The 22754-nt window shown below is 56.3% G+C and overlaps 1 protein-coding gene across 3 annotated transcripts in view; it reads right to left on the minus strand.

Moving 5' to 3' along the window:
- The window catches only part of VAC14 (VAC14 component of PIKFYVE complex), a 100708-nt gene that overhangs the window by 41364 nt on the left and 36590 nt on the right, over positions 1-22754 (minus strand). For all 3 annotated transcript variants that reach the window (XM_054511265.2, XM_045890775.2, XM_064581247.1), the window contains exon 13: positions 9520-9676. In XM_054511265.2, coding sequence (XP_054367240.1) covers positions 9520-9676 — 157 coding nt within the window. The remainder of the gene's footprint in view (positions 1-9519; positions 9677-22754) is intronic.

A 22754-nucleotide genomic window follows, 5' to 3' on the forward strand; every position in this document is an offset into this window, starting at 1 on the left:
GATGGGCTTCCTTCTAAGAGTTGTGTATGTATTTTTTTTAAATATAGCTCTTATATTTAGGTATCTGATCTATTTTAATTTTTGTATATGGTGTGAGGAAGAAGTCTAAATTCTTTTGCATGTGGATGGATATCTAATTGTCCTAGTGTAACATGATATCTGCTTGCTTTATTTTTTTTACAAGCTGTTTTTTTAAAGTTTATTTATTTATTTAAGTAATCTCTATCCACAATGTGGGGCTCAAACTTACGACCCTGAGATCAAGAGTCACATGCTCTTCCAACTGAACCAGCCAGGAGCCCTGATGCTTTATTTTTTACATTGTATTTTTTCCAGCTTTATTGAGATAAGATTGACATACATTATATAAGCTTAAGGTGTACAATGTGTTGATTTCATACATGGACACATTGCAAAATGATTACCACAGTGCTGTGGAGTCAGCCAATACCTTCCTCACCTCATATAATGACCACTTGTTTTTTTGCGGTGAGAACATTTACGATCTACTCTCTTAGCAACTTTCAAGTATATACTATAGTAGTATTAACTATAATCACCGTTCTGTACATTAGATGCCCAGAACTTTAATTAAACTCTAACTGGAATTTTGTACCCTTTGACCGATATTTCCCCAACATGGTATCTGAATAGGCAACCAAGAGTTACCATTTACCAGAGACTTCCTATGTGCTATGCGTGTTTCTAAAGCCTTCACACATAGCATCTAACTAATCTTCAAAATAATCCTTGAAAATATGTGCTCTAACTCTTCTCATTATATAGGTGGAGAAGCTGTGAATTAGGCTGGGGACTATCCAAAGTCACAGAGCTGAGGAGTGGTTGGTGTCTGAGTCCCTGCAGCTAGTCTCGGCAGCTCCGCCACGCTGCCCATCACTCGGGTGCTGGTGCTTGGGGCGGTTTGGGGTTTGCAGGTTAGTAGGCGGTATGCTCCCAAACAAGAGGCAGAAGACTGAAATGAAGGCCTTGCCAAGATTGAGGACATAGAGACATGGCACTGGCAGAAGCTGTGGAGAAAGAACCTGGCTGCAGCCCCCTGGGAACTCAGGGAGGACACTGGGGAAAGATAAAAGTGGCCAGCTGAGACATGTGGTGCCATCACTTGCCAGGTTGGTCTCTACGTGACCCTGAAGTCCTGACTTCCTCCCCAGACCGGGGAGAGGGTGGCCACACACCTGTGTAAAATAGGGAACCAAGCTTGGCTGTGTGAGGGGCTATCAGCTCCCAGAAGCATTGGCCCCAGGCACACAACACGAATGTATGGGGCCATCCATAGTACTAGAAGCAAGGCCTATGGAGGCACCCCATCCGCTGACTGCATGAGCCGCCAGTGGCCAGAGGAAGCAGTAAAACCCTCCTTTCAGGATCTTTTTGCTCAACTCAGACTTCCCTCATGTCCTTGCATGGTCCTTAAGGCGGTGTGGCTGGGAACGGCAAGAGGGGCCTTTCTGTTTTGGTTTTCCCAGCTGTGAATTACTCTGTGAGGATTCCTTACTCGGAGTCATACCTTCAAACTACTGTCCTTTCTCCTGACAACCTCCTAGACAGCCCCTGGGAACTCTGTGCAAGGGGCAAGCCTTGAGTAAGAAGCCCAGTTCAAGGGCAGGCCTCACTGAACTTCCTGATGTTTGCAGTGCATTGTTCTGGGTCCCTGCCCAGAACAGCCTGGCCTGGGAGGTCCTGAGTGACTCTGGAATGGCAAACAGTCTCTGCTCCCTGGCCCAGAGGGGCTGTTTGCAGAATCAAGCGTCACATTCTTACAGCTCGAGTTACCCCGGGCCCAGCTGGGGCTGATCTCTGAAGAGGCGGCTGCAGATACAGCTGCTAGAGCCCCTCCTCCCCGCCCCACACTGCCCCCGAGGTGGCCTGGCTACACACCCCCAACACGGGCGGTGTGTGTGGACTGGAACCTTCTCCCGGGTGCTCATCTGTGATGGCTCCTGTGACCTGCCCCCTTCTTGCTTCTGTATGTGCACCTCCACCCTATATCATTTCCAGGCTTAGGACCATTTAGCTTCCAAAGTATTCCAAAGGACAAAGGGACCCAAACAGGGAGTGACCATAAAGAAATCTTCCACGATGTGGGGCCACAGCCTCCATTCCCAGGGGGCCGGGTATCGCAGGCAGGCAGAAACATCGCTGGGAGTCCATGAGACTTGGTTCAGATCAGATGTTTACCTCTTACTAGCTGTGCAACTTTGGGCAAGTCTCTCACCCTAAGCCTCAGTTTCTTCATCTGTAAGGTGGGGCCAATAAGAGTCCCTAGTCCTTCAGTTTAAAGAATTTTTTTTTTTTAAGTAATCTTTATGCCCAAGGTGGGGCTTGAACTCACGAGATCAAGAGACTGAGCCAGCCAGGCGCCCCCCCAATAAGAGTCTCTTTAAATGAGACAAAACATTTAATGCACTGGGCCTGGGGCCTGCCACACAGTGCGTGCTCAGTGAACGGGGGCCCCTGCTGTTAGCAGACAGGCCAGAATGCGGAGCACTGCACGGGGAGGACTGTTCCTGTCTCTCCCTCCTGGACTAGATGACTGGGGGCTGCAGCACAGTCTGGAAAGTCTCTGAGTGGAGACTTCAGATCTGGGACAATTTCCCAGTGCTCTGCTGGGAGGAAGAGAGGCTGTGAGAAGACAGGATCACCTGTGATGCCCCACATTTGGGGAGGGAGATCTGCCCGCCTCTCAGCTGACAGCTGGCCTGAGACAGCAGAAGAGAAGGCCTGGGGCTGCTCTGAACACATCCTGGTCTTCGTAGCCATTGCCCCCTCTGGGCCACACAATTAAGGCTCAATGTCCAGGCTGGCATGGCAGCCCCTGGAGCCGAGGCTCCTAGTGGGAGGGAGAAGGGCAGAGAGACATCTGGGAGAAGCCATGGCAAATAGCTCACGTTCTCACAGTACAGTGCTTGCTGGGAAAGCTTTCGCAGCTCAGCCCTCCCGGCGCTCCCGTTTCAAGACTACAAAGAGCAGGAGGCTGGGTGCAAACTGAGTGGGGGCTGGGCGCCAGCCTGAGAGTCAAACCCAGCTGATGGGAGTGTCAGGGAGCTGCTGGGGCCTGCAGCTGTTGGGCAGGGACCTTTGTCCCTCAGGCTCCCGCCCACCAGAATGGGCTCTCTGAGGAGGAGTCTCCGCAGGACTGGGCGGGGAGCTTGGAAAGCTCACTGCAATCCCAGCCTGACTGTGTAGAGATGGCAGGTCTGGGCAGGAGAGGCAACCCTTCCTGAGTGGGCTGGTCGAAGACAGGGCCCGCTGGGGGCTCACCACAGACAGGGTGAGGGCCTACTTGGTCTCCCCCAGACTCTGTTTCCCACTGGCCCGTCAGCCACTTTTCTGACGAACCAGCCCCTCAGGCCCAGCTGGCTTGAGACAGAACCTGCGAGATGTTCTCGGGCAGGGCTGCAGGCACGGAAGGAGGAGGTGGGGTGGAGAGACAGCAGACTCACGCCAGGAAGTGTTACTACACGGAATGAAGGGCCTCTCTCAACTGAACTAACTTCTGCCCAAACACAGCCTGCTCCTCCCCGCGGAGTGTGCACAGGGCCTCACTGGCCACTTCCGCCCGCCTCGGCTCTTGCTCATCTTGCCCTCGACAGCCAGGCAGGGAATCTGCCTCTTTTCCCAATAGGTCTGGTAAAAGTCACCTCCGCCAGGCTCTGCTATCGAGTGGGGCCCTGGGCCAGGTGCTGCTGGTCCTTTAGGAAGGGGCAGAGCCTGGGCAGGAGCCCAGCACCCAATTCCGGGCAGGCCCTCCAGCACTGTGCTCTGAGGAGGTGCTGGGACGCCAGAGCCAGAGGCTCTCACTCGGGTGGCACTGCTGACAGCAGTCTGTGGGCCCACCAGAGACGGGGTGTCAGCCGTTCTGGCTGGGGCCCAGGAAGCGGGGTGGCTGGGGACAACCTGGCCTTGGGTCTCGGGAGAGTCACACTCTCCAAGGGGCCAGGGAAAGTGGGGTTTCCATTCCCCGATCCTGCCAAGGACCAGCCCCTGAGCTGAATGCTGCCTGCCTCGCATTTCTGGTTTGGAGAAGTTTGGAGCAGAGGGCTCTGGCAGGAAGTTCACGTGACTGCTGGCTAGCCGAAGGGCAGACAGATGCTGTCGGGAGCGCTCTGTATACAAAACCAGGCTGGTGGGGTGGGCGGCCGGGGAGCCAGCCGTGCAGATGTTGCTAAGTGAAACCTGATGTGGCGACATGAGAATCTGCACAACGTCTCACAAACAACCTTCCCTGGGATGTTTTAGATTGAGTTTTGTGGCTATGACGTGAAGGAGCCTCACGTGTCAGGATAAAAATAGCTCTGGCCTCAATAGGCAAAACGACTTACAGTTCAACAAAACCAGATGCGAAAGCCTTCATGGCCCAGCCCAGACCCGACGGGGTCCCTGCTTGGCTCCCTGCTCTCTCACCCCTGTCTCCCTCCCCCCTGGTGTGGGGCCCGTGGGGCCCATGGGCCCGGCCGGACCCTCGCGTAGGGCATCTGCACCCCGCCGCCCAGAGAGTGTGGAGGAAAGGCCGGGGGACCGGGGTAGATCCAGGCCCTGTGGCTGACTGGCGGGGCAGGCTTGAGGAAGTGACACCTCCTCTGGGGCCGGTTCCTGTCTGTGGACCTCACAGGGATAAGCCTAGCACAGTACCTGGCACAGGGATTGCTCTGAGGAGGGGGCTGCATGACCGGGAAGCTGGCATGGAACCTGGGGACGCAGGTGGGGAAGGGGCAGCTACCCCTACGGGATCAAGGGGCTGTAAGAAAAGGAGGCCCAGGACTCTGGTGCAGCAGGGTCTCAGGAGGTGTGCAGTCTGCTTATTCGGAGGGCCCAGACCCCACGGCCACATGGATAAAAGGGTGGCAAAGATGTTGTAGCAATGGCACCCTTGGGGCTCGATCCAAGAGGCAGTCACTTTCTTTGCTGCGAGCCGGTTCAGCTGAGGCTGGGGAGCCCTCCGCCCTGGGCAGTGACCCAAATCCAGGAGGCTTTCCAGCTGCCTGTTTCAGAGAAGGAGATAAGCTAATGGGCCACAACAGGGCCCAGGAGAAACTTCCAGCTGACAGGGCAGTAGAGAGGGGCTGCGCCAGGAAAGACGGCTGCTGAGGGGGGGCCGGGCCAAGGGCGGCGCCAGAGATACACAGGAGGAAGGGGCCTTGCGACCATCGCGGAAACCGAGCCTGGGACGCAGAGGGCTAGGCTCTCCACCTGGCAACAAGCGAAGACCTGCGCAGTGGTGCTGGGGGGACGTTCGATATGGCACTGGTGACGGGGCGGCCAGCTCTGGTGTCCCCTCCTTCCATCATGATAATGACTCTGAAAGACAGGTCCTGACCCTTCCTGGGCGCCTGACTCTGGGCATTCAGAGATGAGTACAACCTAGATCCTTCTGACCCTGGCACCCATGCTGTCTGAAACAGTATGTAGGAAGAAGGCCTTTAAGGCTCCAAGAGCACAGAAAGGCTTTGGGGGCTGGGAAACGGTCTGGTGTGGCTGGAGGAAGTGGAGGCAGCAGAGGGCATGAGTTGCTGAGGTGGTTGAGGCCAGAATGGGGTCCCTGAAGTCACTGTGCAGAGAAGGGCTATCCTCAAGAACTATGCCAGGTTGGGGCCGTGGCCCACCGCCCCACCGGAGAAGCCTGGACTGCTGGCCTGGCCACCACTGCTCTGCTCCCCTGCTTGGGCGATAAAAGCTTCCGGTGCTGGGCAAGTGCTTCTGTCCTCTAAGCATGGGGGTAGAGAGCAGCCTCTCCGGCTGGGCTCCTGGGTCAGCACCGACGCCTACTACAACCCCCCCAACTCCCAGGTAAGAATGACAACAGTGCTTTCCCTCACAGTTGTCGTGAGGAGTTGAGGGGCTAGGCCACAGTGAGGTTCGGTGAGGTGACCCACAGGAAGTGCTCAGAACAGCGTCCGGTCCTAACAAGCTCAATGTATTACAGTCACCATTACTACTGGGAAAAATGCCCAGGGATGGCTTCCTGGGTTTCTCCTGGAACTTGTTTGTGAATTTGGCCACACCAGCCTGGGCGATAAGGAATGAAATGGAATCAGAACATTTCATTTCTGCCTGTTTTTAGAGCTGGGGTCAAACTCCACCTTGGACCAGAGAACCCTGCAGGGCACACTGGCGTGAGCAGTTATCCCACCAAGGAAGGAAAGGGAAGACTGGGTTTTGGGAGCAAACATCAGTCCTGGGGTGACCTCTGACCCGAGACGGCCACAATGCTGCCTCGCCTGGCCCAGGCTGCTCCCTCTCCTGCAGCAACAACATCCAGGTCCCAGGAGCGCCGGGCACGTCTCAAATGAGGGACTGATCCTGGAGGCCTCCCGCTTCTGCTGAGCCTTTGGCTCAGGCTCAGGTCTGCTCGAAGGGGGCTCCTCACCCCCTCTCCCCAGAGCCTACTAGGCGGCCTCAGCCGGCGTCCCCCCTGAGTGGAGATGGGCAGAGAATGCACAAAAGCTGCCCACTCAGAGGAGACCCAAGTGGTTGTTTCCGTTTCATTTCACCAAATCACAATCAGGAGACAGCAGCATGCGGGACCTCTCCAGGGGCTTCCCTCACGGCCACCCACCCAGGCAGCCCCCTCCCAAATGCCCCCGAGGTGAGTCTCTTCCCGGCCTGGGGCTCTGTGGAGGTCAGCAACGAAGCGGCGGTGGGGGAAGCAGACCATCGCCGCTGCCCACACACTCTGCACTGGAGGGAGCGACGTGTGCACTGGGCCCGGTGGGAGGGACGGCCCGTGCGGCCAACTCCGCCTGCAGACCCCGGGGGCTGCAGCGACGGTGCATTTAGGCGCCCGTGGCAGCTTCCCAGGTGGGTGATGCTGCCCCAACCCTCACGCTACATCTTTTGAGTTTTACAGACCCAGCGAGCAGGCAGGGCCGTTTGGTTCTCTACAAATGTGCTGATTTCATCTTTGCTCGGCTCTCTGCCTCCTTGGCTTTCCAGAAAGACCCTTCACTGCGGGGGTGGCGGCACTCTACCCTAAAGGGACATAGCACAGCACTCTGCAAGTTCTCAGAGCTGTGCCCTAGAGAGCCAGAGGAAAGCAAAATCCAAACAGGAAGAGGGTCTGGCCTTGTAGCCTCTGTCCACGTGCACGGCCGGATAGAAACAGAAAGAATGACCCTCTTGCATGCCTGAGAAGCACTGGGATAAAGAGCAGCCCACAGATGAATGAGTGTACACTTCCTGCATGCTTTCTGACCAAAACAGCCACCCCCCACATCCTTGGGGCCTGGCCAGTGCCCTCCCCAAGGCAGCTGAAGCAGGAGAGGGGATGGGGCCCAGCCCTGGTTTCCTGTGCTCTTCTCTTACTAGTTTGAACTTGACCTTTTAAAAATCACGCACCCATTTGAAAAATCTGGTGTCAGCTGTGGACACGCACGCATGTGTGGTTCCCACTCTCTGCAGCGAACATGTGAGTCTCAGGCTAGGCGCACGCGGCCCATGGTGCTGTGGGTCCTTGAGGCAAGAGGTGATACTGACTGTAGGCACTTCCTTAGTGTTCTTTCCAGGATGGAATTTCTTCCCATCTGGCACACTTGGTTGTTTTTCTATGAACTCAGGGCGAGTCCCTGGCTGATGTGAGCCAGTCCTACAGCCCTGGTGAGCTGGGGCAAATCTTCCCCACCTCAGCCTCGTTAGCAGCCCACCCACCTCGGCAGGGCCAGGAGCCAGGGTTCAGAGCACCTAGCCATCTGAGACTCCCCTCAGCTCCTGCCCCCCGGGGGCTGAGAGGGCCCCTCCTGGGGCTCCCGGTCTGGGCCTCCCCAGGGCACATGCCCCGCCCTCTCCAGCAGACCTGGGCCCCAGGCCATTTCCCAGCCCATCCCTCTGATAATGAGTAAGCACTTCAGTCATCAACTTTTTGGCGCCCAGAGAAAGAGAAAAAACACTTCAGAGGTAGAGGGACAGATCCTGGGGAGTCCTGGAAACTGAGGTATCCTTCCCTTGCCTGAGGCTGCGCTGCCTCAGGTTTGGCTTCTCTCACTCTGAGGAGAAGATTCTGGACAACTGCTTCCTGGGGAGGGAGATCTGAGGGCTGGCTCTGACCCACAGGATGCCTTCTCCTGGCTCTGCCCCTCCTGCAGTCACTTCTCCCTCACCCCCTCGCCGCTGCTCCTCCCCCCTCTCAGTGGGACCCCACCCCCACACCATGGCTCGGCGCCCACACTCAACCTCTGGCATTCTTGCCATCTGTCCCAGGGACTTTGGGTTGACCCCGAGCACTGACGTGGGACACAGGATGGAGAACGGACTCCCGGGCTGCGGGACAGAGGGTGGGGACCTCCCTGAGGGTCCCAGGGTCAGGATGTGGGAGCCTCCCAACCGTGGCCTCTGACTGCCTAGAGGAAACTGGGCTCCTGGGCAAGGAAGCCACTGTATCCTGGGGAAACAAGAGAAGGAAACTCGGCTGCTACCAGAGCCCCTTACTCTTTCCTTGCTTCAGGCAGAAACAGGTGGACACTTGGGACCAGTTGCAGGCAGAGCACGGGCAGCAGCAGTGGCCTGAAGCCTGGGTCCTATGTGACACCCCACTGCAGCAGCTGGGGGAGCCCTTGACTTCACGTCACCAGGGAGACATCTTCAATGCACGGGCCTTCTGTGATTCGGCCTGGCAGGCCTCCCCGCCCCCCCCCAGCGGCTCCACCCAGCAGGTGTTCTCAGGGCAGGGTACCAGAGCACCTCCAGGGGCGCCGCCTGCTGGAGTGGCAGGAGGAAAGCTGCCGCTGCAAGGTCCTCCATCTTTTTGACATTTGCTTCTGCATCAAAGGAGGAGCCATCTAGGACCTTGTAACTGGATGTCAAGAACCACTCAGGAGACAAAGAGACACCCCAGGCAAATACCCAAGATTTGCTGGGGACTTTCCTATCAACCTGCATCCTTGGCATTTCCCAGGATCACGCCACTGGAGGGAACTGGCGTCTGCCTGGGAGGGAGGAGTTGGGAGTTGCACTGGTCCAGGGAGGAGAGCCACCTGCTGTTTGGAAGGACCCTGAGGGGCGAGCCCCAGGAACACCATGGCCACCTTCATGTCCAAGGACTGCCTGGAAACATCCTGTTTGAATTATCCCCTCTCTTGCCTGGGCTGCCTGCCATGTTGTTTGCTATTTTTAGCTCCCCGATGAGGAAGGAAATGGCTGCCTAGTCTTCCACCTGTGAGACCCAAGGCTCCAAAGCCCCCGATTCCTGACTGGGGAGACGCTGCCCCAGCAAAAGAGACAATCAGCTGACTCAGATGGTTTTATATTTGGCTGATGGCTCAAAAGTATGAACGGTGCAGGAAGATGAGGAAAAGGGGATGTGAGGGCCTCTTATGGGGGTGGGGAGGCAGCAGGAGGGTGAGGTCTGCCTGCCTCTCAGAGAGCAGAGGAAACTTCTGACTGCTCACACCTTAGCAGAGCTCCGGGGCTCAAGAGCGGCAGCCCAAAGAGCGCCTGGTCTAGGACGAGACTGGGCACTAGCATTCCCAGGCCCCCTGAAGCTGTAACCAGAAGGGGATGACTTACCAGGAGTGTTCAGCAGGTTGGCTCTGCCAGGGGTGGGCACCTGAAGTTCTGAGTGGCTGACCCGGAGGTCAGGGCCATCAAGGGGGCCTGGGTCATCCGTCTGGCCTGCAGGGGAGGAAGCAATTTCTGCCAACACCTCCAGATCCTTCAGGATAACCTGGGGAAGAAAAGCGAAGGATGAAGGACAAGGGCCTCTGGAGAGCTGTGGTCAGAGACAGAGAGCTGCCTCCAGAGGGTGGGGAGGGGTCTGCAGAGGGTGACAGGCTGTGAGAGCCACCAAGACTATGGCTGTAACAGTGCTCAGAAAGTTCTGCAGAAGATATGGATTGGGAAGAGAACACAGACAGGCGGAAGATGGGGGCAAGTGGAGGCAAGAAGCTGGAGTCCAAAGCATGGGAGTAAGCTTTCCCATGACACCTTCTCTCTAGTTCCCTAAGCAGGGACCTGACAGGTCCCCAGAAGACGTGGGACTCAGGCATCTGGGTTCAGTCTGTGTGGTGTGCATCCCAGGGCTCCTGGGCTGGCCATGCTCCAAGGTTAACCTGTGTGAGGGACCAACAGTGCCCACTAGGCCACACTGCTGGTGTGCTGGCCACAGCTCAGCCCACCACCAGGCCACAGAGCAGATCCTTCTCCAGAGGTGACTCCAGGCTACCCTCTACATTTGGAACAGGACTCTGGGCTCTAAGATGGGGGACTTCTTAACTTCTAGATGTGCTGTTCAATTCTCAGCTACCTCCTTGATGGTCATTCCTAGGCCTGACCCCCTGCCTGCTGAGTTCTTCCAGGGAAGACACACAGCTGAGCATGGAGAAGAGCTAAGTGTGAGCTCCAATCAGCGCTGTATGTCACAAGGTTCCCCAGGGCTGCCTCACAACCCAGAGCCCCCATACCCTTAGAAGCTAGCTGCCCCGCACACTACCCATCTCCTCTTGCTCTTCATCTGCCACCAACAGCCAGCAGGGCTCTGACCACACTGCAGGGAGGGCTGCCTGCCCCTTCCCACTCCCCACTCATCTCTGCTCTGAAGACGAACGTGCCTGTCCTAGCATAGGTGGGCCCCCAGGACTGTCCGCGGCACTCAGTGGATGCCTGCTGGGCATGGATGGCTGACTGGGGAACAGGTGAATTGCCATGGAAACCGTGGGATTTGGTCCTGGACCTACGGCAGTGACACACAGCACCCGTGGCTGGGGCCATGGAGGGGGGATGGGCTGCGTGCACCAGGACAGACCAGCTGGCTGGAATATGGTGACAACGGTCAAGATGAGGCTACTGCAGGGCTCTCTGTGGGATGGTGAAAATGTTCCAGAGTGGGATAGTAGTGATACTCACACGATCTTGTAAATATACTAAAAACCACTGAACTGTATATATATATATATTTTAAAGATTTTATTTATTTGAGAGAGAGTGAGAGAGAAAAATAGTGAGGGAGAGCAGGAGCGGGGGGCAGGCAGAGGGAGAAGCAGGCTCCCCGCTGAGCAGAGAGCCCGACACGGAACTCGATCCCAGTACCCTGGGATCGTGATCTGAGCTAAAGGCAGATGTTTAATAAACTGAGCCACCCAGGCGCCCTGAACTGATTAAAAGGGCAAATTTTATCTAAAACAACAACAACAACAACAAAAGACAAAGCTACTACCCTCTCCTCAAAGCTTCAGAGTGGTTCCTGTCTCAATGCAAGTGACACGCCCGTGCGTCCTCCCGCCTGGCCCCAGTCGTCACTTCCGGTATGCTCTCTGCCAGCCCTGGCCCCTGGGCCTTCTCCCAGCAGCACAGCATGCTCAGCACTCAAGTGTCCCACAAGCCAGTGGTTTTGCTCCCTATCCTGCCATGCTCCGGCCTCCTTCAGGCTGGAAGCAGCGCATGCACACACACACACACACACACACACGTCACCTCCCACCTGTCTAACTGCCCTTTCCTTTGCTGCGCCCCGGCTCTCAGCACCACCTGAGCCCCCACAGTGCCAGCCCCTGGGCTGGGTGCTGGGGCTGCAAGTGAGTCCGACACGCCTCTGCCCACAGCCTGGCGCGGAGACCCACACTCGCCTGCCCTTCCAGGCATAGGTATGGGTATATTTGGAACATTCTGATTGCTGGGCCTATAGGGGATGGATCCATGTTGGCTGAAGATCGTGGCTGCTAAGCAGCCTAGACAGATGGCAGGAACGAGTGCTGCCCCTGTGCCCAGGCCAAGAGCTGGGGGCCTGGCAGGTCCAGCCCAGAAGCAGAGAGGCCCAGGCCATCTGCTCCCCAGGAAGCTCTCTACTTCAGCGGTGGCAGAAGTGGACACAGAGGGAGGGGGTGGGATGGGGGAACAGAGAGCTAGGCGGGTGACAGCGCAGCGCTCCGCGCGCGAGAGTGGCCCGAGCACGGGCCATGCACTCAAGAGGCTCAACTGTCCAAGAAAGTCACTGTCTAAAGGGCAGGGAGTGAAGGGAGACCTGGGAATCGGGTGGGGGAATGACTCACTCAAACAGTGAGGCAAGAAGCAAGCCGATTGTGCCTCAAAAAGTTAAACAAAGTCACCATAGGTACACTTCCACCCCTAGTGTTCACTCAAGAGGACCGAAAACGTGCGCACACAGGACTTAGAAATGTTCACAGCATCAGTGTCCATCACGCCTAGAAAAGGGAAACAAGCTTCAGGTCCTGATGCCAATTCTAATGTGTTTTTTTCCTGATAGCAGCTGGGGTGTCCTACAATTCAACTCAATTCTGACCACCTACCTGGGGGTAGCGGCGGATCCCACAGGTTGAGGGCTCAGTCCTACAAGACTGCCCCCCCCCCCGCCGAACCCCCGGCTTCAGATGCCAATCACAGGTAAAGGCTGTCACCTGTGCTTCTGACGACCGGCTACAGAGCAGAGGTTCCCACGATCCCCTCCTTGGGTTTGATTCCTCTGCAAGAGCTGCTTATACTCAGAGAAACATTTTACTGACCAGGTCACCGGTTTATTATAAAAAGATGTAACTCCGGAACGGCCAGATAAAAGAGATGCGGAGGGCACAGTACATGCGAAGGGGCACAGAGCTTCTGTGCTCTCTGGGGCTCACTTTCCCCAAATCTCCATACGGTCACCAACCCAGAAGCTCTCCAAACCCCATCCTTTTGGATTTTTGCGGAGGCTTCATTATGTAGGTTTAGCTGATGAAATCACTGGCTGTTGTCCGTTGATTCAACCTCCAGCCCCTCTCTCCTCCTCGAAGGTTGGGTTGAAAGTTCAATGCTCTCATCACACGGTTGGTTCTCCTGGCAACCAGCCCATCCTTCTGGGCATCCAAGTCACCTCAATAACCTAACAAAAGTCACCTTTATTAACACTCAGGAAATTCCAAGGGTTTTAGGAGCTCTGTGCCAGAACGAGGGATGAAGACCAAATACGTATTGTTTACTCTATATCACAGTATCACAAACCCAAATGTTTATCAACTGATAAATGGATAAACAGAATATGGCATATCTGTGCCAGCGACTATTATTTGGCAATAAAAGGAATGAAGTTCTGATACATGCTATAAAATAGATGAACCTTGAAAACATTTGCTAAGTAAGAGGAGCCAGATGCAAAAGGCTGCATACTGTATGATAATTCCATTTATGTGAAATGTTCAGACCAGGCAAATCTACAGAGACAGAGCAGAGCCTGTGGCTGGCAGGGGCTGGGGGAGGGAGACATGGGGAGTGACTGCTAATTGGTACAGGGTTTCTCTTTGGGGTGGTAAAAATGTTCCGGGATTAGATAGTGATGTTTGCACAACCTTGTCAAAATACTAAAACCCACTAAGTGGTACACTTTACTTTTTTTAAAGGTTTTATTTTTTTAAGTAATCTCTACACCCAACATAGGGCTCAAATTCATGACCCCAAGATCAAGAGTTGTATGCTCACCAACTGAGCCAGCCAGGCGCCCCTAAATTGTATATTTAAAAGGGTGAATTTTATGGTTGGTGAATTGTATCTAAAAAGAGAAGTCAAAACCCCAAGTCGGCGCCCTAAATCCCAGTCCAGTGGTACGTGTAGAGCAGTTGGCTCTTGCTGTGCCCATGGCCCAAGGTGGCAGGGCCTCGCTGACCCCCCACGATCTCACGCCTGCTTCTGATTCCCCGGAGGGCCGCGAGCACTCAGGGAGGCTACCTGTGTCCCTACGTCTCCGGCATGTGCCAACCCTGCTGCAGCCCTGAGCCGCAGGCTACTCCTCTCAGGGCTGGCTGTGCAGGTGGGCCGAGGCCCACGTCCTCTTGTCCTCTCTGCAGCAAATCCTGGTGGTCCAATGTGGCAGGTGAGGAAAGTGCAGGACAGCTGGGGCCAGGCTAGCACTCAGCTACTTCCCCCCCTGCCCGCCCACGAGGGCCACACTGGCCCACACCAGGCTTCTGGCGGGTATTTATTCCCCTAATAGAAAAGATGCTCGCGAAGAACCACCAGCACCTGAGAGGCCGGACCCGTGAGATGCCTCCACCCTCGGAGTGGCCCCCGGGGCCAGGCTGCAGGGGACCGGGAGACCGGAGGAGGAAGCCCTCCTCACTTCCAGCTAGAATTAATGTCCTCATTTGCTGTCAGTCTCCCGTTGCAGCAAGTGACCTGCTCAAGGGACCAGGGAGTCCACTTCAGACACAGCTCTGGCCCCCAAGCCAGAGCCCGATAAGCTACACTGGGCTTAGTGGTCAGACAACCCTGACTTGCAGTCAGTTAGCTGCACCCCTCTAACCTCTCCCCCAGCAGCCACTGAGCACCCACTGTGGGCCAGGGCCTGTGTGGACTGGAGATGTGAAGCTAACCAGGATGGCCCTGCCTCTCCTGACAGTGACCTTGGGGAGGGAGGGAGGCGGTCAACAAACACTTACAATGCAGTGTATGTGCAACTTGGCCTGTGGGGAGCAAGAGGCTTCAGAAGTACCTGAGCAGCAGTCTGCCAGGGAATCAGGGCTAGAGGAAGGCACGCGAAGTATTCTCTTAACTAGCATAAGCCTTTCATGGGCACAGAACCAGAGTCACGGGCACATTCCAGGAACGGAAGCTTTGATCTAGCTCTGGAGTGGGGCATGGGATGGGGATGGGTGTTACATAGGAGACAGCAGGCCCAAAATGGAGTCACTTGGGCTAACTCCCAGGACAACAAACCAAGACTTAATACCTAACCTAACTGCAGTTTCAACCTGTAGCCAGTCAACATGGGATTACCTGGTCAGCACTAGTGAGATAATCCTCCTGGAAGACCCCTTCCGGTCCTCTTAGAAAGGCAACCTTGCCTGAAACAACGCATTCTTTGCAAATAATTTTCTTTCTCCGCCCCCCTTCTGCCTTTAAAAACCTTTCCTTTCCTACAGCTTCTTTCTACTGCTGGATGGGGATGCTGCTGCCTGTTTCCTGAATTGTCGAATAAAGCCACTGTGATCTTTAAAATTTACTCCACTGAAGTTTTGTTATCTAACGGGGGCAGGGCCAGAAATCAAGCAGAAGTCAGAAGGAGGGGCCAGGTCACCAAGATCTATGAGGTTTGAACTTGGTTTTGCAGGTGACGCGGAGTCTGTTTCCTCCTATGTGCCAAGAGAGCTTCGCCCTGGCGAGGTTGGCATCATTATAGGAGACATTTCTGTTAGGAGATATTTGGTACCACAGCTGAGCTTGACCAGTGGTCCTGGCTCAGGGACTGGGCAGGAACAACAACGCATACGTGCAGGGCTCCAGATTTCACTTCTCTACCACAGAGAATCTGCGTGGACATCTTCGTACCACCTCCTCCTCCCGCACCGGAGAGCAGTAGCCAGCAAAACTGCATATTTCACATTTTGAATTCTCTTGTTTTGGAAAGTTTAACACCAAATGGTAAATGAATGCAAATTATACTTCAATTGTACAATTAAAGCCGGAAATGTTGTCTACAGGTTCCTTCAGTGATCCCAGCCACTCCTCTAGTGCTTATATATCAAAAGATTTGTCTCTGATGGGGCGCCTGGGTGGCTCAGTTGGTTAAGCGACTGCCTTCGGCTCAGGTCATGATCCTGGAGTCCCTGGATCGAGTCCCGCATCGGGCTCCCTGCTCGGCAGGGAGCCTGCTTCTCCCTCTGACCCTCCCCCCTCTCATGTGCTCTCTGTCTCTCTCATTCTCTCTGTCTCAAATAAATAAATAAAATCTTTAAAAAAAAAAAAAAAATAAAAAAAAAAAAAGATTTGTCTCTGGTCCCTGGGGACTGGCAAAAATCTGACAGACAGCCCTCCCTGGGGAACACCACGTGTACTTGTAGGCCTTCTCGCGTGTGCGCGCAGGCGCGCACACACACACACACACACAGCACCCTCCTGCTTCTTTCAAATGGGAGTCTGAGAATAGCAGAGATACAGGGAGATGAAGGGGCTGCCAAAATGGAGGGCAAGGAATGGCTTGAAAAGAGTGTGGGGGATTTGTGGGGAGCCACTCCAGGGCTCCTGTGCCCGTCCAGTCCAGATGCTGGCTCTCTCCTAGCTGACAGCAAATCCCAGATGCCACGGAGCAACAATCCTGACAAAGGCCTGAGCCAGGACTCTGCCTCAGCCCAGGGAGGCGATGTTAAGGTGGGAGTGGGTGCTGGGACAAAGCAACATGGACCAAGGGGGAGCCGTGCTCTGCCCTCCGGCTGAAGCTGGCTTTGAATCTCTGTGCCAGGCCAGGGTTTGGGTGCTCCACCTCTCCTGGAGACCCCTTGGTCTGTGGATAAGAAGGTCTGGGACAAGGACACAGCGACCTCAACAGCCCTGCTTGTGGGGCACTGGCTCAAGGCCTGGATGAAAGGCCTGCTGCTCGGCCCCTGGAAACCAGAGTTAGACCCCTTCCCAGGAGCAGGCTGGCGGGGCCCAAGCCTACACTGGCCTGTAGTCCTGGCTCGGAGAATGAGGCAAGGCTCAAAGAAAGCAGGAGGAAGCCACGCCAATTAGTATGCGCTACACAGCTTTTTGCAAAATGAATATAAAACACTTGTGCTTTCTTTTTGTGTGAGAGAAAGAGGGTGGGGGGAGAGGGAGGAGGAAGAAGGTTACAAGAAAGCAATATTCTGCAGGGGCAGGAGTGCCTGCAGTTGCCATGGCAACAGGCTAGGGATGGAGGAGAGTGGTGGTGGGGAAGGCACATCAGCTAGTCCCCGGTCCTGGAGTGGGGTGAGCTCTGAGCTGGCCATCAGTGGAGTGAAAGGGTCGGTGACAACTGGGAGCGGGAAACATCTGACAAAGCAACTCTGAGAGAAAGGCCGGGGGGGGGGGGGGCAGGGGGAGGGGCCGGCCTACCCTCTGTGGCTCGGGGAGCAAGGTCAAGGAGGCCAAAGGGTTCCTGAGCAAGCCCTTGCTTCTAGGTGACTTGACACCGGCAAAGGCCATATTTCAGCATGGGAGGGAAGTCGCCATCTGGACGGGGCACCTGCAGGCTGTCACCCCACTGTACTCAAAGCAGGCCGAGGACCGGGTCTCTAGGATGGCGCTGGTGTCCTTTTTTTTTTGAGTCGGCCAGGCCCTCCCTGTCCCAACACCTTGTCCACAGAGTGGCCCTGAAAAACCCCTTGTGGAAGGCCCCATTCTTTCACTCTCCCTGGCTGTGCCCCCCTGACCCCCGGGAATGGCTGGAGACCCAGGGCTGAACGAGGCCAACTCCCTAGGCTGGGGGCCCGTCCTGGCCTCCTACTGAGGCTCCTGACTCTGAAGTCCCAGGGCAAAGCACTGAGCAGATGTTGAATGAATACTTGCTGACCGGCAGCGCCACGCAGGAAATGGAAGATGTGGATGGATCTGAATAGCTCCTGCCAAGGGGATGGATGGAGAGGCCTCCCACTTCACCCTACCCACTTATCTCTGAGAAACTTTTGTCACAAGTTTGGCTCGGCCCCTGGTCAGCTGATTAGGCTCCAGATGTCAAATGGCTCTGCCTTCCAGCCCCGTGAGGAGAGAAGGAAATTCTCGAGCTGGGCCCTCTCCAGTCCTAGTCAGGAGGAAGCCGCAAGAGTGTTTCCAAGGGACACAGCTAGGTGCTGGCAGGAAAGGTGAATTCAAGCTGAAGGCCCTGGGGGCTAGGGTCTGGCCGGTGTGGGCCATGGCCAAGGCTATCTGATGCCTCTGCCTGGAGCATTGGGGCCACAGGGCTGTGCCTGAGATCTGGGTCAGGTCAGGCTGCTCCTTGTTCTTGGGAAGTGGAGCTGAAATTAAGTGGGGAGGCACCGAGGCTGGGCATCCACGGAGCCCTGGGCCCTCTGCTTCCTGCCACACAGAAGCCTGTCCATTTCCTTTACAAGGGGTACAGGCCCAGCGGGTCAGGCCTCTTGAGTCCCTGACCACATACAGAATGGCTCCTGCGGCTTGTGGAGTCAGCCAGGGAACTGACCTTAGGAAGCATCCCCTTGCGGGTACCGAGGAAGGCCACGGGATCTGCCACAGACCCCAGAGCAGTCAACCAATGGAGCTCTGGGGGAAGGCACCCAGCGGCAGCCAGCACCAGGGCTGAGGCTCCTGTCCCGGACGCAGAGTAAACCTGAGCCGCAGAAGGCAGCCATCGGGCCCTGGCCAGGCCTGGGAAAGGGGTGGTATTCCCAGAAAAGCTCATGGCTACAACGGGGTCAGAGCGGGCCAAGCCCAGCATCTCCTGGGGGGCAGGTCCCTTGGCCGTGCCTTCAGCAAAAGCAAGGAAAGCACTGCCAAAAATTTAGATTTGGGGGCGGGAGAGAAGGACTGCTTAGGCTTGGATCTCTTTTATTTCCCATTGAGAAAGCCACTCTGATTAAAAACCTTTTAGGTCTTAGTAAAGCAAAAACAACTTCAAAAAGCAGGATTATATCTCGTTTTTTGGCCTGACTTTGAACACATGCTCATAGGGATCAAGACTACTTTCTTTTCTTCTCTTCTTTTCTTTTTCTCTCCCTCTCTTTTTCCTTCCTTCCCCTCCCTTTCATTTTTAATAAACTTTGAAATCCTTCGTTAAGTGCCTAGTTCTGTGCCATCTATGCAAAAGGCCAGCACTTGGTGCGTACTAAGTCTAACAGTGACAGCACAGTGTGGGTCCTGGCTGCTTAAACCATTCTAGCCTCGAAGGGTGGAGGAGAAGAGAAAGGCCAGCCCGGGTGAGACAGCTTGGAGGCCAGTTCCCAAGGCCCCCCAGGGCGCCCCCTCACCCTCGGGTCTCCCTCCTGGTGATGCCGGCCTCCCGCCAGGCCCCTGTCCGGGGGTTGGGGGGTGCATCTCTCAGCGTTATACATTGTCCCTGAGAGCGAGCCAGAGGCTGGGGAAGGGCCTGCCGTGCTCCAGGCAGCATGGGAACAGCACACACACACCGTGAGCACTCGGTTACCAGGTGATGAGCCGAGGGGCCGGCTGTCTCCGGGCATCGGCGCATGGCAACTGGGACAGCAGCGCCGGGCTCCCTGTCTCCCCTCCTCCAGGCCTCTGCTTAACGCGTACCCTGCCCTGAGGAGGCAGGTCTGTTGTGGCAGGGCGGGGGGGCCCAGCGGGGTGGGGCCGGCCGGGGCGGGGGGTGGCGGCGGTGGTGTTCGGCTCCCCATCCACCTCTGTCCCCCCAAAGTGTGACAAGGGCTCTGGGAGGGTCTGAGGGCACAGGATGCTGTGATACACAGACAGGGATCTGTCTGATGTGCAGGAGGAGGGGTGGTGTGAGACAGACAAGGCTTCACGGGGCATCTAAGCTGAGTAACTTGGCTAAGTTACTTCACTTCTCTGAGCCTTGGTTTCTGCTTCAGTGAAGTGGGGGACACAACAGAAGGACCCAGGAAGGGTTGCTGTAGGATGGGCTAAGGTCATACACGCTCGGTGATGTCCAGCACGGGGTCTGGCAGGCAGCAAGTGAATGGAAAATACCAGAAACCCAGGCAACGAGGCCCGACCTCAGAGAACAATTCGGGAGGTCTGGGTTGAGGCCGAAGCAGTTGGGTTTTAAAAAGCTCCAGAGGATTCTGACAGCAGCCCTTGTGTGGATGGCTCCACCGTGGGGCTGATGTCTGGGTTACTGGACCTGGGCCTTTCTACGTAAGATTACGGATCACTTCCTGAGTTCACGTGGAGATGGGCGGGGGGCAGGCAGTCAGGCCCAGGGCCAGGCAGTCCCCAACTGGCTTCCCTTTGTGGAATCCCTCCCTCACTGCTGGGCCCTTCACCGGGGAAGCCAGCTTTCTCCCTTATTCCACCCTTCCCAGGCCAACCTCTGCCTTCCTCGTGAGCCCAGGGGCACTAGGCAGCAGGCTCCCTGCCCTGCATGTCCACCAGTTACTGTGCCAGCTTTGGGTTCTCACCTGCACATCAGGGGAAGGAGTGCACAGAGAGAAATGTTAAAGATGCTCTGGGCACACAGACCTGCCTTCCCCAGAGCAGAATGTTGCCAGGCCGGCTGTGGTTACTTGGGTCCCCCTTCACTTGGCGGCCTTTCTCACTGGTGCAATTCTGGAACCATCACTGTGGCGGTCCTCTCCCCTCCCCAGCAATGACCTGCTACCAGGACTCCTTTCAGAAGATCAAATCCTGGGGCGCCTGGGTGGCTCAGTTGGTTAAGCGACTGCCTTCGGCTTGGGTCATGATCCTGGAGTCCCAGGATCGAGTCCCGCATCGGGCTCCCTGCTCGGCAGGAAGTCTGCTTCTCCCTCTGACCCTCCCCCCCTCTCATGTGTTCTCTCTCTCTCAAATAAATAAATAAAATCTTTAAAAAAAAAAAAGAAGATCAAATTCTTCCAGGACCCCTAGCCGTGACTGCTGGTGCCTCTGCTGGGCTGTGGGTCCGAGTGCTGGGGACTGAGTGCAACCCCGCATTGTCCCTGCTGCCCTTCTCCCTGCCCGTTCCTCCCTCCTCTCTCTCTCTTTCAGAAGCCCCCAAAGGAAGCTGCAGCGTCAGCCACAGAGAGCCGTGTGGACGAGTGCCCTGTGTCCTCAGCATGGCCCCAGGGGCGTGGGGGGAGGGGGGCGGTGGTGGCATGGGGAGGCTATGGCAGGCAAGGGCCTTTTCCTGTTTGGGCTGTCCCTGCCAGGACCCAGATCACCTCCCCAGGTTGGGGGGACTCTCGGCAAGAGGAGCCAAGTTCTTGGCCCCCAACATCTTGTCCCTTGGTTTTCTGGCTGGTATCTGACCTGATGGCGTGACCTGACTGTTAAGAAATCTTGGGGACTGAGGAGGGGGGTGGAGGAGTTGTTTTTGTTTGTTTTGGAGAGTAGACGCAATGAAAAGTGGAGTGAAAGAAAAACTGAGGCAGGGATCTCAGGAGGAGGAGCAAACTCCATTCTTCTGGGAGACGGTCCACTGAGAGCAGGCCCCATTAGTATTCCACGGAGTGGGGTCAGGACCACACAAAGTCAGAGCTGGATGGGACGAGCACAGACCAGGCCAACTGCACTTGATGGAGGCAAGGAGGTGCGGGGACTTGCTGGGTCCCACGGAGAGTGGGCAGCGCAGGGCAGAGGCCTGTCCTTCTGTTCCTCTCCAGGCCACTTCCCACACTCCCCCTCACCGACCCAGCGGCCAGCACCCCTCCTTCAGCATGGGCCCTGGGAGGGCGGGGAGCCCAACAGGGCAGGTCAGGATCCAATACTCAGAACTGAAGAGGGGAGAGGGGGCCAGCCTGAAGGAAGTTGTGCTTCCACCCCGCCTGGAACCCTGCTCTGCACTGAGATCAGCTCTTGCGTGCTTTTAGATGTTCTGGAACCAGACAGACCCAACTTCTGGCTCCTGGTGGTATGAGCTTGGGCAAACTACCTTCCTCACACTTGGATGTCCTTTTAAATCAAACTGGGGATAATGAAAACCAGTCCAAGAGCGCCAGGCCGAGTGGTCACAATAGAAACAATGTGCTCCGAATAAGGCATCCGCCCCATGAACTTCGCCTTCTGCCCTCTCCTGCTCCCAGCCTCCTTCCACAGATGCGGGGGTCTGAGCCCAGCACCCGCTGTGGTTTCCAAAGGCAGCCAGTGGCGGGGTGCTGGATGGACCATCAGCTCTCTGAGCTGCCCTCAGACGAAGGGGCTCTAATGAAGTGGAAGCCCCCATTTCTGGGGCAGACACTGAGAGATGGCCGATTTCACTCCCCTGGGGGCAGGGGAGCACAGCCCCAGGCAGCCTGGACCTTGAGTAAGAAGAGGAACCCACGGGGATGATCTCAGTCTGGGCCCCCCCCCGGGTGAGACCCCCACGCCGAAGGCCCTGTTGTCACTAACTAAATCCCTTTAAAGCGGCCGACCCACCACACCAAAGTGACAAGAGTGCTTGGGAAAGGCAAGCCCGGTGAGCTGTCTCCTTTGAGAGACTGGAGAACCTCTCCATTGCTCCTGGGACCCGGACCATGAAACAAATGAAATCCTCTCCTGCCCCCCCACCAAAGCCAGCCGTGTCTGAGGGCCCAGAGGGCTGGCAGACTGACCCACACAGAGCTGACGGCCCCCCTTTCCCTCAGGGTGCAGCAAAGGCGAGAGCAGCCCCCCGGCTCCCTGCCCCGCGGGGCTGGACGCTCTTGAGGCGTGCTACGGGCCTGAGGACGGGGAAGACCCCGGTTACCCTGGACCAGGGGTATGTCGCAGCTCTCGCGGGGTGCTCGAAGGACCTTTACGAGAAGCCCCCATCACTGGCGACAGCAGCCCGCCACAGCGCCTGAGCCGACCACACGGGCTCCTGACCCGGAACCTGCCCCTGCCGCCCTCACAGTCCTACCCTCCACGCTTCCTCACTGGCAAAGGGGGTGCTCATTCTTTTTTTCTGCTTGTACGTCAGCCACGTGAGCCATAAACTCCCCTCAGCAATCTCTCTTCATGGTTCCTCTGAGCCTAGGGGAGGGGAAGAAGGCATTTCTCCCCAGTTGAGAACCTCTGCTCTGAAGTGTTAAGGTCACCTTGGCTCCAAGAGGTGAGAAGACCCTGGGCAAGGTGCCTCTGGAGGCCCCAGCGGGGTGTGCCCTTCTCAATCTCCAGACTCTGAGGCTTGCTTTTGAGCAAGCGGCTGTGGCAGCCAGCGGCCCCGAGGCAGGCCCTCTGCCGATGAGGCCCTTTCTCTTCTCTCCCCTGGAGTCAGGGCACCCAGCTCCTCCCTTCCACCTGCAATGCTGCAAACACAGCCCACTGACTTGAGCTGGGGGTCCTGAGAGAGGGGGGTGGGGAAGGGAGAAGGTATAGAATGGGGTGCTGGTCCTGCTGCTCATTGCCTTCCCCTTGGTTTTTCTATGGCTGAGCCGATAAGGACAATGAGCGCCCAAAGAAGCCCGCCCACCTGGCCATCGGCACGGGGCCTG

Source organism: Mirounga angustirostris, unplaced genomic scaffold, assembly GCF_029215605.1.
Source record: "Mirounga angustirostris isolate CCGP_5_RB_7025 unplaced genomic scaffold, mMirAng1.0.hap1 SCAF_16, whole genome shotgun sequence".
Taxonomy (NCBI): Eukaryota; Metazoa; Chordata; class Mammalia; order Carnivora; family Phocidae; genus Mirounga; species Mirounga angustirostris.